We start from the raw sequence: 12,845 nt of genomic DNA, 5'->3' as shown, positions 1-12,845 counted from the left end.
TTTAACTGGCAAAACAATATAAATACACTTCATATATTTTTATACATAATTTATTATATAATTTTTTACAAAATTGTAACATGGGGAATCATATCCAAATTTTACTTTAAATATGTTGGATTTTTTAGATAAGAATCCAGATAATAATCCAAAAGTATCGCAAAAGTTGGTTAATTCCGATTCCAAATGGAAGGATCTAGATATACCCGGGGATTTGTTTTCCGAAGGTTTAATTTCCTTAGAAGTTCTAGATAATACTCAAAATCACCAAGGTTCAAAATTAAATTCCATAAAATCAAGCTCAAAACCCAGAAATGACAAACCACCACCTGATAATGATAAGATATCGCAAGAAAAGGAAGTAACCATCGACTACGAGGAGGTTAATAAAAAAACAAATGGCTGGACTAACCTTTCAGAAGAAAATTACACAATCCCTCAGCAAATCCTTGTAAATTTATATAAAAACAACTTTAATTCACCAACACCTATACAAAGATTAACCCTAGTCCCCTCCATTATAAAGAAAACCCATGTGTTAATATCCTCTGAAACTGTATTTTCAATATATATATACCAAAATATTTAATTATGCATATATTTAAGAGATTTATTTGATGATTAGGGATCAGGCAAAACATTATGTTTCGTGTTGCCAATTGTAATATCACTTTTATCGGAAAAAATTGATAAGAAAATAGAATCGTTAGTAATTCTACCAACAAGAGAGTTGGCGGTTCAAGTTAAAAAGATATTCTTTATGATTTTGGAAGGAATTGATATTAGAGTACTCTCTATTATCGGAGGAATATCTGTCCAAAAACAGGAACGACTGTTAAAGAAAGACCCAAGTATAGTAGTTGCAACACCAGGCAGACTACATGACTTCGTGAACGATGGCAAACTAAGAGGTTTATTCCAGCTGAGACACTTAGTTTTGGACGAAGTTGACAAGTTTTTTGAGGATAATTCATACAAAGAAGTTCAATTAATTGTAAAATATGTAAAAAGGGCAAAAATTCAGTGCTTTCTAAGTTCGGCAACAATTTTAAACGTACGTTTTTATCCACCATATTAATTTACAAAAACAAGAATTAAAATATTATCTGTAGATGAAAGAGAATTTAATCAGTTTGTTTAAACTCCTTAATATAAGTAATCCAACGGTGTGTATATGCTCAAAGGACAACCAACTGTCAATACCTTATGACCAGTTGAGCAATAAGTTATTATATAAAAAATTGTTCACAAAGTCATTGACACAGGTTTCAATACCTGAAAACTTAACATTTAAACTTATTGATTCAGAGGATAAATATAAAGTAACTCAAATAACAATTCTTAATACAGTTTTATTTCCTGTAAATATTAAACACTGATGAATTTATAGGAAGTTAGATTGATAGGTTATTTAGTCGATTATCTCTGTAATGTTGAGTCAAAAAAGTGTATAATATTCGTCAACACAATCACCTACGTGTACAGACTGGAGTCCTTGTTAAGGTAGTTTACAAGTTACATAAACTGTTTAGCTTAATTTTCTGGAAGGATGTCCATGAACATAGACTCAAGAGGAAATATTGCACTACATTTGATGTTAATACGAAACTTGACTTCGTCTCAGGAATACACTCAAGACTAAAACAAAAACAAAGATTAAACCGTCTTGAAAAGTATGTCAATCATCAAAAAATATACCTCAAACCATTATTTATACCCTTTAGCATGATCTTAGGTTCAGCTCTAACAAAAAATCCATTTTGATATGTACTGATGTGGCATCTAGAGGACTAGATATACCTAATATTGACATTGTGATTCATTTCCACCCACCAAAAGATAAATCGCTCTTTTTACACAGATCAGGAAGAACTGCACGCCTTAAATCTGACGGTATATTATACTCAGCTTCTATTTTAATCCATTATATATATTTGTAAATATGATTCCAGGAGTTTCAGTGTGCTTTTGTAGTCCCAATAACCGTGAATTGTGGAAGAAGTTGTTCACTGAGATAAATAAAAACATTGATAAAATAGATCAAATTGAGGAAATACCAAGAGATAAGTTCTTGAGTATGTTTCAGCTAGTTGCTTTGAAATTAACGATACAAATCATATCAATTGTACATGATGATACAGGGCTTAAGGATTTGTTGCAACTGGCAGAAACTATAGAAAAGAGCGAATTCCAGGTAATTCCTCAAATAAACAATTAGTCTAATTAATTTTAGATGTCGAAGGAAAAGAGCGTGCAGAGCTGGTTCCAAAACGCCGCTAGGAAGGCGGATATAATGCTTAGCGACGACGAAACCCAGGAAGAGACCAAGAGGCAGAGAAGTTATAAAGCTATGAAATCTGAAAAGAAAAAGCTTTTAAAGGTATTTTAAACATCTACTCAACTTTTTATAGATTCGGTCAGACTTTGGAATCGACAACTAGTCATTGTGAATCTAATTTTTTGCACAATGTTGTACACATTTAATTATGGAGCAAATCTTGAATATATTTAAAGTCTAATTAACTAAAATTTTCCTAATTTTCAATATATTATGTTTGAATTTGAAAATACCATAGAACCTAAATTACCCTATTATCCGTAAAATTGATAAATTAAAAATTAAATTCATAAATAGAAGATATAAGAGTAAAATGTGGAAATGAAGTTAAATGTTCTGTTTTTACATGGACTTGTACAGACGCCTGAAATGCTCTCAGAGAGCTTCTCTAACTTAAACAAAAGCTTATCAAAGATATTGAATATAACATATTTAAAATCGCCGTACGAGTTAAAGAACTTTCCTGCATTTTGTAAAATAACAAGTGAAAAGACGGATGAGGAAATTAAGGAGTTAGAGAAAATTGTAAGGGAAAATTATTATAGAAGAAAGGGTAAGAAGAACACATACGGAGGGACTTGGTTCTTCACTGACTCTGATGGAAATTATTCACCTCAGCTAAAAAATGTTAAAATCATAGGATTAGAGGAATCACTTGATTTTGTACTAAATGAGTGTAAAAGAACAAATTGTGACGGCCTTTTAGGTTTTAGCCAGGGATCGTTAATTTCAGCAATATTAGCCAAAAAAACACTAAATGACCCAACTTTAGGATGGAAGGCCAAATTTTGCATACTTTTTAGTTCACCCATGCCTTATGCAACTTCACTTAACACCCTTCTCACCTCAGGAGATAAAATTAAAACTCCTTCCTTACACATTTTGGGGAAAAGTGACGTTATGGTTCCTAATCATAGATCTCTACTATTAACTGAGTGTTTTGTTGATCCTATTATCCATTATCATGAGGGGGGACACGACATTCCTCATTCTGACGATGTTTCAGTTTATGAGAATTTTTTATCTAAATTTCTTTGATCAATGTATTTTTAATATTTTCTTAGTAGATTATTTGCATATTTATGTCCCGGAGATTAGCTAATTTCAAACTTCCTAACATAGTGACCCCTAAACAGAGAACAGGTGCCAGGAGAACAACAAGAGAAAAAAGGGAAGATGAATCGCAGGACAAGTACACATCAGCCTATTCTTTACTTCAAACCTCCTACAAGATTTCTGAGGAGGATTACAGAAAATACGGAGTTGAACAGGGCCTTCTGCCGCCTTATTTGTCAAATCCCGACTCATTTAAAGTAGATTCTAGAAATCTTTACACAACTTTCGATAACTGCAACATATATAATGTCGGATCAGTCGTAAAAATTGACACAAATGATCTGTTTAGTGAGCTTCCGGAAGGACTTTGCGGTACCAACCCTTACTTCTTATCTATGCTATTTATGTTTAAATAACTCAAGCTTATAACTTCACCAGGTGATATGGTTAAGGATATATCCCTCTTACCTGAGTCAGAACCACTGGGAATAGTCAACCGTAAGCCTGCAATCGAGATAATATCGCAGTTAAAACAGTACTCTCAGGATAAGGTCGGGTCATTGAAGTCAAGAGGCATTTTGTTGGATGGAAAAAGAGGATCAGGAAAGGTTATTTTCGCATAAAATTATACGTTTATAGAGTTTTATACTGAATCACGTGTCATTGTGGGCACGGAGAAACGGCTGGATGGTAATTCACGAGCCAAACGCATCCAAATACTCCACAGAAGTCGGTAGCATCAAGAGATCAAACGCCGGTGTTTATATACAGGTATAACCTTGTCCTACAAATATCATTTTCTTCCCAAACAGTAATATTTAACTTAGTTGGAATTTGCCAGAACTTTTTTGGAGAGGCTTCTGATGAAGAATGAACAACACTTGTCGGAGATCCCAGTAGTAAAGTCGTTGTATGGAAATATTTCGCTGGATGGAAACTACTTGAAGTACAGTAAAAGGATGTTTGATCCAGTCATTGAGAAGATAATCCAGGAAGAATTGGAAATTTTGAAAGAAGACTCGGATCCCGACGTAAACACTCATACCATTTACAATCACCTTTTCTTAGGAACTAGAATGCACCAGAGAGAAGCTGAAGTTGTGGCACAGTTATAGAAAACAGTTCAGAATACCTATTTTATCGTTAGACTCTAATATTTATCCTATTAAATTGCAGAGATCGCCTTCAAAACCCGTTAAATCTAGTCGATATCGCAAATTTTGGCGTTAACAACGAAACCTTCGCAAATCAGGCCGTTTATGAGATTTTTAACCAGCTAAAGCACCAGACAAAGTTCCCATTACTATTCATCATAGGTATTCTAACCCTGAATCTATTGGCTTGTTTAAATAGATGAGTACAACGAGTGTTTTACTGCATCGGAATATCTGTCAATTAAGTATGAGAACACTAAGTTTAATGGATGGATTCCAAGCTATCATCTAACCATGCCGAGACTGTTTCATAAATTTGATGGAGATCACTATAGAAATGGTATTAATATATTCACTGCCTCAAATTAGATATCTTACAATTAGATTACATTGAGTTATAGGATTTAAAATACTAGCAACAAGTTGGTCAAGGCGAAAGCGCAAGAAATTCAGGCCTGAGTACCTTGGAATTCTGTTAGTTTCATAGTTAATATCCTTTTAGCCCAAACGAGGTTAGGACTGTCCGCAACTTTAGCTCTAAGGAGTTTGCGAACTACGTCTTAAACTTGAAGAATACCCGAGTGATTTATAACTTTCCAAATGACAAAATCAACTACTTTTACATGCTAACAGGTATTTTTGTACAGATTAAGTTTTTTCAAGGCGGAAACGGATTCGAATCCAGAAGGCTGCTTTCCAAACTTTACTAATTTTATCATATATGTGGTATAAATCTATAAATACATTATAGTGTTGTTTCAAAAAAGTTTAATTTTCTGGTAATTTAAGGGTAAAGAATTCATGCTGCATTGCCTCTTCCGGTGTTGGTCTTTTATTCGAGTCCAAGTTCAGTATATATCTGATAAATTCTCCAAAGAGTCTGTGTTCAGGCTTCACCAATTCCTACAAGAAGTTAGCATTCGGCAGTGTTTATTATATAGAAAGTTACCATTATGGTTTTGCACTCCTCAACTCTATGGACTGATGACTTTGATTTTGATCCTTCCGGCCTATAAATTATTTGTATAAATAAGAGTAAATATGTGGGTGAATATCATTTTTACTACCAGTCTAGTCTGGGTTCATCGCGATTAATATAGTTTTTTCCTTGAGTATTTTTTGCGGAACTTATAACTTCTTGTGGGAATTTACCGATAGTTTTTTCCTAATCGCAAAAATGTTAAGTTTGTGGGTATTTAAGTGAAGCGTACCATCATTGCTAGGTGTTCCATATGGCTATGTGTTCTAAAGAGCAAATGTCCTGTGTACAACTCCATTAATGTACATCCTAGTGACCACAAATCACTCGAGTAGCTCCATCCGATATCTACACAAATCGTCACTCTAATTTCATTCAACATAAAACTAAGATATCTACATAAGTTATAATATGATTATGGCTCGTTTTACAAATTATTACCTAGAATAACTTCCGGGGCTCTGTATTGTCTAGTGTTAATAATTGAGCTGTGATATTCATCCTCGTAGATAGCGCTTCCAAAGTCAATGAGTTTAATATCTGACATTGCCGGTCTTTTAGTCATCATTCCAGTCTAAACATTATTAAAATTAATAATTTGAGTTATTAATCTATTAATAATTCGCTAATAGCACAATTAGTACAATAATGTGTGAACATACATGCGATCTTGGGAACGGGACTTCTATGAAGTCGTCTTTTCCACATACTAGTAGTATGTTTTCAGGCTTAATATCCGTGTGAACGAGACGTTTTTTCTTAAGAAATGACAGTCCTTTCAGTAGTTGATATGCCATATTTTGTATGTCTGAGATAAAAAACCCTTTAAAATCGTTTTTTTCCAAAAATTCGTATAGTGAAGGTCCAAGTTTCTCAAAAACTAAGCACATATTTCTATTCCTATACATAAAGTTGTCATGTAATATAACGCAATGACTTTCGGAATTTACATCCGAGTTCTTTATATCCAGAAGTATATCTGCTTCGATCTTTGCTGATTGGGTGTATTTATCAACATCTCTCACGACCTTGACTGCAAACTGTTTACCTGCCTTTTCACATAATAAAACTCTGCCAAATGTTCCATCGCTCACTTTATTCAAGACTACGTACTCTGATAAATTCATACCCTTGTCCCACTTGAAATGGATTATTTCATCTTTGGGTGACTTGGCTCTATCAGTATACTTATCTCTATTACTATATCTATGCCTATTGATATATTTATCTCGATGGGAGTATTTAGTCCTATATGAGAGGGTGTAACTGCGTCTATATTTTCTTCTATATGAGCGTGAATAATCACGCCTATTAGAGTACCTTCTACTGGGTCTATGTGATCTTCTGCTATATCTTCTATCTCGATCTCTATATCGATCTCGATGCCTATATTTATTATGGTTTCTATAGCGACGGCGATTTACGCTTGAACTTCTCGAATATCTTCTATGGTTTCGATCGCTATCGCTTCCGCTATAACTTTCTCGGTCAGTTTTGCTACTTTTACTACGGGTTCTGCCAATAGAATTACTGTGTTCAGGTGTATTATGAGTTAAACTTCTACTATAGGAAGGGGTACTGGAATAACTTTTATGTCTGGAGTGTTTATGTCGTTTATGTCTATAATTAGAGGAATGATACATATGGCGGCTACTATATCTTCTACGGCTTGGCCTTCTACGGTCATTTATTCTACTGGAATCTCTTTTGCGATAATATCCATCATCGGAATTAAATTTTTCATTATCATACATTTTATTTTCGTCACCGTCGTGAGTCATATTTGCAAAAATCTAAAAAATAAAATTAAATTTAAGTACGTTGTGGTGGAACCTAAACTTGTTACAAATTACATTTTGCCATTCACTATTATGAGCTTAACTTGGAGTGAATCTGACGTAAATACCTTAATTAAGTTTGCGAAACAGTCTTTTAACAACAATGATCTGACTAATTTGGAAAAATGTGTAAGGTAAATCCCAGCGATTTCAACTATAAACCATTAATTTAGAAACCGATCTAGTTCTGAATATTCTCCACATTCCGATTTATTAAAGTTTGATAAAAACCGAAATAATAATTTTAAAAGGAGTGAAGGTATTTTGTTTCTGATCATTTTGTTTAGATGACTTGGTCGGACATCTATTAGATGAGCTTTGGTCTTCTTATGGCCAAATTTCACTTTTTCTAGAAAAAGTTATTGAATCGGCCTCAGTTACATATAGAAATATAGTTAATAAAGGCGTAAAACGTATGTTTAAATATTAATAAAACTTAAAATGACCTTAGAAGGCCTCTCCTTACCTTCAGATTCCTATTATAATATTGCTTTTCTCTCCTGGAAGAACCAGTTAAACAAATATTTGAAACGATATGTAATACAACAACTCCAGAAGGAATCCATCAAAATGTCCCGTCAAGGTTCTTTCTTTTCATTAAGTAAGTTATAGATACCTTGCTATATCAGTATTGTATAATGGAACATAAATTAGTATATTAAGGATAACTTAGTCCATATTTGATTAGGAAATGAGTATAATAATTTCGATGGAGAAACAATTAGCAATTTGATGGTCAACTCATTTACATTTGTAAACAATTTTACTGGCCAAAGCGTTAGTTTGTTGCTCCTTTATTGCTTTCTAGTCCAATGGCACTTTTAGTGAGTTAGAGTTTATGGAATACAATGGATTATTTAAAAAGGTGAGATTTTATTATTTTTTAACACCATTTTCTTAAGGTTGAAAAAACTATCGACCCGTTCCATAATAATTGTTTTGTTTTGTGGTTAAATTATTCTCAGTTGGACGAAACTAAACACAAAGTATTTTCTAACTTAAATTATCTTAATTAAGTCATTGTTTCAGAACACCAAGAAAATTTTTGAAAAATTAGGTGAAATACCCTACGAATTGACTAATAAATCTAAAATACTTCTTCAAGTATCTTTTCTCTCAGACTATAGGCTTTAGGTCATATCTTCTGTTTGTATAACACACATGGAAGCTGATAAATCCTCAATTATGGCTCATTTTGACGGAGAGTGAGTCTCTAAACAATTTAACTTTTCAGAAACAATGGCGTTCAATTTACTTGTTTATATGTACCAAAATCTCCTCCAGACTCATCGATTGATATAACAATAGACCATAGAATTCACAATGTGAAATTCAAAAATGACCAACTGTTAATTCTTAGGTATTTTTTATTAGTCAAAACGTCCTATATCATTAGATTATTCTAGCTATACACCATTTCAATACCCTATTCATGCCACGTTTCTATAATAATTATTAGTAAAAAGGCGAATTATGAGATTAAAAGTTTAAAGGCGAAATTTTTCATATTTATGGTCTGGTTAACTGGTCCTGACTAAATTACACGTTTTCTTTTTTTAATCTTTATCCGTTTTGTTTTATACTGTTTCCAATACATACCTGCATCCCTCTTCTTTACTCCAACTTTCCCTATTATTTTATTTAATTGTTCCCTTCTCAGATCGTCCAGTGCTGAACATTCCATCAGATTCGGGTCTTTATACACATTGTTAATATTTGATTGGAGAAGTTTAGCTGGGTTAAAGTATAAATTAGGAGTATTGATTTTATAATTGGATATGCTGGAAAGGAGACGTTTTAATAAATAAAAACTTCTAAATTTAAAAACAGAATTTTTTGTAAATGAATTTAATATATTAAAAGAATCAAAAATCGACATTTTATATTAGTTAATTTTATTTTAGTACCACATAACAACATAAGAAATTAAATATTATTTTGAGATACTTTTTCGCACATTCGAGTTGTATTCACTTATAAACAACATATTAATCAAATGTGTAACATGAATAACATGATTATTCGCTTACAACTGGTTTACAAATTTTGAGTCACTTTGTTATTATCTTATATTTTATGTTATTCAACCTTCTTACTTATTTCCTAGAACATTTTTAATAATTTTTTAATTTCAATTATTATATTTATTCTCATTTTATCATTTTCTCATTTGGGTTGTTTTTCTTTGGTTTCATTGAGTAATTCTCAGATTCAATTCATTAAACAAAATGGGCCAATAATAGATAATAATGTTTAAAAGAGAAAAAATTAAATTCGTTACACAATTTCACTTAAAATTAAAACCTTAATAAAATATTGGTCAGGTTGAAGAATTTATAATCCTCTTTACAGCCTCTTTATTTATTCGAACCTTATTATCCGCTTTTCCTAATATATTATTGTAGTATTTAATTAAAAAATAGGGTTTTTTTAAAATTAGGTGAATGATTATACCTTGAGTCTCCTTATCATTAATTTGTTTCATATAGGATTTTATTCGGTTCTGAAGGAAATTTAACTTTTTAAATAAAGTACCAAATGGTTAGATACGGGATGAGACCCTACGTTCCCTCCTTCTAGCTTGAGTTTTACTATGAAAATTGTGTGTTGTATAGAAATTTAAGTATATTGAACAATTAGATATTTATACTAAAAAATAAGATAAAGTAACATGATGTAAATATAAGTGTATATAATAGTGTATATTAATACTGTAGTGAAGTGAACAGAGAACAAAGGCCATAGTGGAGCAAAATTTGGCATATTCTATGCCTAAAATATTATTAAATTGGGACAAATTAAAGTATAATAAAGAAATTAGGGAAATTACCAGAGGAACTGGTTTTAAATTTATTAAAATTAACAGAATTTAGAAGTTGATTGAGTTGCTTTGAAAAGGTGTTCGAATTACACTCAAGTTTAGACAAAGTTTTCTCGAAAGTGACCAAATTTTGGCCTTCTTCCATTTTAATAGAAGATTCAAAAAACAAAACTGGTGAAATAAAATAAACAAATACCCCCAACCCTTATTAAAAGCACCAGACCCGTTGTTTTATTTTTACAATTATTTTCTTTTTTGATATTTTTTTAAAAAAATATTATAATTTTTGTTATCTATTAGCATTATTCTACAATGGGTGTATTTAGTAAAATAGGAAGGGTCTCCCCTGATCTTTCAACACTTATTGTTAGTAAATGTGCCAGGAGAACATTGTTTACGAATCGTTATAATCATTCGCCCAATCCAAAGTTTAATCTAACTCTTAAAAGGAACTCCACAACTTCTTTGGCAACTGACCTTTTTAAGGATTCCAAATTACATCCTAACGCACTGAACCAACCCCCCTGCCGTACGTTAACAAATCCTTTAAGTCTTATTTTTAGATGTTTCCACCCTTAAAAATGGGCTTAGAGTTGCGACTGTTTGGATGCCAGGCTCCTCATCTACAGTTGGAGTTTGGATAGATAGCGGAAGCCGATTTGAAACGCCAGAGACTAACGGTTCTGCACATTTTCTTGAACATATGATTTTTAAAGTAACTTATGCCCTATTTATGCATAACTCAACCTTAAATACCAATGAAAATTTTTCTCTTAGGGAACAAAGTCACGTTCAAGGCAGCAATTGGAGGAACAAATTGAACATAAAGGAGCACATTTAAACGCATATACTTCAAGAGAACAAACAGCGTATAGTTTAACTAAACACTTTTCTAGTACTATATATAATTAGTTGTACACAGCATAATATATGTTATCAGCTACTATGCAAGATGTTTTAATAACGACATCCCTTGGTGTACCGAGCTTCTCAGCGATATTCTGCAAAACAGCCAAATTGACCCGGACCACATGGAAAACGAAAAGCATGTTATTCTTCGAGAAATGGAAGAAGTAGAAAAGTCACACGACGAGGTCATCTTTGACCGATTACACATGACGGTATGATGCAATTCGCATTATCAACATTCAGGCCTTTCGAGATTGTTCACTGGGATTCACTATACTGGTATTGTCATTTTCATATATATATAGCTTTATATACACCAAAAGAACATCCATATATTATGAAACACAATATCTATGTAGTACTATATATGCGCAAGTAATTGATTGAAATTTAGGGACCCGTTGAAAATATAAAGAATATGCAACGTGAGTATCTCTTGGACTACATCAACCACAATTACACAGCCGATAGGATGGTATTTTTTGGTTTCACCATAATTTCACAGGTTCTTTGCGCCGTTGGCAATTTTGATCATGATAAGTTCGTAACATTAGCTGAAAAACACTTTTCAACAGTATGTTTATACATCTGGTCTTTTTGCCACCTACTTATACATAATACTATGCAATTAGACTAACATTTTTGTATCCAATATTGTTATATAATTCATGGTAACTTTTTATTAGATACCTAAACCGGTGACCAAGGTCGAGTTAGAGAAGCCTTATTTTGTTGGGTCTGAATTATTAAACAGAAACGACGAGATGGGCCCATATGCCCATATGGCCGTTGCATTCGAGGGTGTACCATGGAATTCACCCGATTCTGTAGCTTTCATGTTAATGCAAAGCATTATTGGCACCTACAATAAATCCAATGAAGGTGTAGTTCCAGGTAATTTCTTCCATTCCCCTATCACATTAAACTCTACACATTCTATTACCCTTAATATTACCCACCAGTACCCTAGATATCTTGTTATAGGAAAGGTGTCTGGAAATAAGACAATTCATGCAGTGGCGAACAGGATGACAGTTGGTTGCGCGGAGTTCTTCAGCGCATTTAATACTTTCTACAAGGATACTGGCCTCTTTGGGTTTTACGCCAAATGCGACGAAGTAGCAGTTGATCACTGCGTCGGAGAGTTACTCTTCGGGATCACATCCCTTTCATACTCAGTAATTCCTTATTCAACATACTTAATTTTATTTTTCCAGTTCAGTTATATATTCTAAACTTCAGCTATAAATGGTCCCTATATCTATATTATTCGAGGACTGAACCATAATATGAGTAGGTAACCGATGAGGAAGTCGAGCGGGCTAAAAGGCAGTTAATGTTACAGTTTCTTTCAATGACAGAATCAACATCGAGTGTCGCTGAGGAGGTTGCTAGGCAAGTTCTTGTTTATGGAAGAAGAATGCCCGTGGCAGAATTTCTGCTCAGACTTGAAAAAATCGACGCCGAAGAAGTTAAGAGAGTTGCATGGAAATACTTACACGATTCAGTACTTTTCATATATTAGTTTATTCATTTATATTATTTACAATATATTTTATTTTAATCTGGATTGAGATATCTGTAGCACTATAATCTATATAAGTTTACTATTGTGTGTTTTTAGGAGATTGCTGTAACCGCAATGGGACCATTGCATGGAATGCCATCTTTAATTGATCTAAGGCAAAAAACTTATTGGCTTAGATATTAATTTAGTACATACAAATCTGTATAAGATTATACAAACTAA

General features: G+C 32.7%; 7 protein-coding genes; 4 read left to right on the top strand and 3 right to left on the bottom strand.

Annotated features, from left to right (window-relative positions):
- Positions 1-112: 112 nt before the first annotated feature.
- Positions 113-2,389, top strand: TA19090 (ATP-dependent RNA helicase, putative; the record flags this gene model as incomplete). Its single annotated transcript, XM_949476.1, has 8 exons — positions 113-556; positions 626-1,054; positions 1,113-1,361; positions 1,391-1,503; positions 1,533-1,673; positions 1,736-1,893; positions 1,953-2,194; positions 2,234-2,389. 8 exons carry the CDS (start codon positions 113-115, stop codon positions 2,387-2,389), a joined length of 1,932 nt encoding a protein of 643 aa, XP_954569.1.
- A 270-nt stretch (positions 2,390-2,659) lies between these two features.
- TA19095 (uncharacterized protein) lies at positions 2,660-3,376 on the top strand (the record flags this gene model as incomplete). The annotated part of the gene is made up of 1 exon (XM_949475.1): positions 2,660-3,376. The coding sequence occupies one exon, from the start codon at positions 2,660-2,662 to the stop codon at positions 3,374-3,376; it is 717 nt and encodes a 238-aa protein (XP_954568.1).
- Positions 3,377-3,420: 44 nt separating this feature from the next.
- Positions 3,421-5,258, top strand: TA19100 (uncharacterized protein; the record flags this gene model as incomplete). Its single annotated transcript, XM_949474.1, has 9 exons — positions 3,421-3,766; positions 3,833-4,002; positions 4,034-4,165; positions 4,222-4,425; positions 4,463-4,536; positions 4,571-4,710; positions 4,748-4,888; positions 4,950-5,022; positions 5,051-5,258. 9 exons carry the CDS (start codon positions 3,421-3,423, stop codon positions 5,256-5,258), a joined length of 1,488 nt encoding a protein of 495 aa, XP_954567.1.
- A 58-nt stretch (positions 5,259-5,316) lies between these two features.
- TA19110 (serine-threonine protein kinase, putative) lies at positions 5,317-7,308 on the bottom strand (the record flags this gene model as incomplete). The annotated part of the gene is made up of 7 exons (XM_949473.1): positions 5,317-5,451; positions 5,498-5,558; positions 5,616-5,713; positions 5,760-5,922; positions 5,959-6,101; positions 6,190-6,811; positions 6,848-7,308. The coding sequence occupies 7 exons, from the start codon at positions 7,306-7,308 to the stop codon at positions 5,317-5,319; spliced, it is 1,683 nt and encodes a 560-aa protein (XP_954566.1).
- A 1,449-nt stretch (positions 7,309-8,757) lies between these two features.
- On the bottom strand, positions 8,758-9,244 carry TA19120 (uncharacterized protein; the record flags this gene model as incomplete). The annotated part of the gene is made up of 2 exons (XM_949472.1): positions 8,758-8,808; positions 8,909-9,244. 2 exons carry the CDS (start codon positions 9,242-9,244, stop codon positions 8,758-8,760), a joined length of 387 nt encoding a protein of 128 aa, XP_954565.1.
- A 398-nt stretch (positions 9,245-9,642) lies between these two features.
- TA19125 (uncharacterized protein) lies at positions 9,643-10,331 on the bottom strand (the record flags this gene model as incomplete). Its single annotated transcript, XM_949471.1, has 6 exons — positions 9,643-9,669; positions 9,716-9,753; positions 9,820-9,868; positions 9,901-9,945; positions 10,016-10,137; positions 10,196-10,331. 6 exons carry the CDS (start codon positions 10,329-10,331, stop codon positions 9,643-9,645), a joined length of 417 nt encoding a protein of 138 aa, XP_954564.1.
- A 167-nt stretch (positions 10,332-10,498) lies between these two features.
- On the top strand, positions 10,499-12,806 carry TA19130 (mitochondrial processing peptidase, putative; the record flags this gene model as incomplete). XM_949470.1 is given in 12 exon segments in its annotated part: positions 10,499-10,715; positions 10,750-10,901; positions 10,964-11,055; positions 11,127-11,307; positions 11,339-11,374; positions 11,490-11,570; positions 11,601-11,669; positions 11,782-11,989; positions 12,080-12,273; positions 12,393-12,602; positions 12,681-12,707; positions 12,720-12,806. The coding sequence occupies 12 exon segments, from the start codon at positions 10,499-10,501 to the stop codon at positions 12,804-12,806; spliced, it is 1,554 nt and encodes a 517-aa protein (XP_954563.1).
- Between the last annotated feature and the right edge of the window lie 39 nt (positions 12,807-12,845).

The sequence above is a fragment of the Theileria annulata genome, chromosome 1, assembly GCF_000003225.4.
Source record: "Theileria annulata chromosome 1, complete sequence, *** SEQUENCING IN PROGRESS ***".
In the NCBI taxonomy this organism is placed as follows: domain Eukaryota; phylum Apicomplexa; class Aconoidasida; order Piroplasmida; family Theileriidae; genus Theileria; species Theileria annulata.
This window is presented reverse-complemented; position numbering and strand designations above follow the sequence as displayed.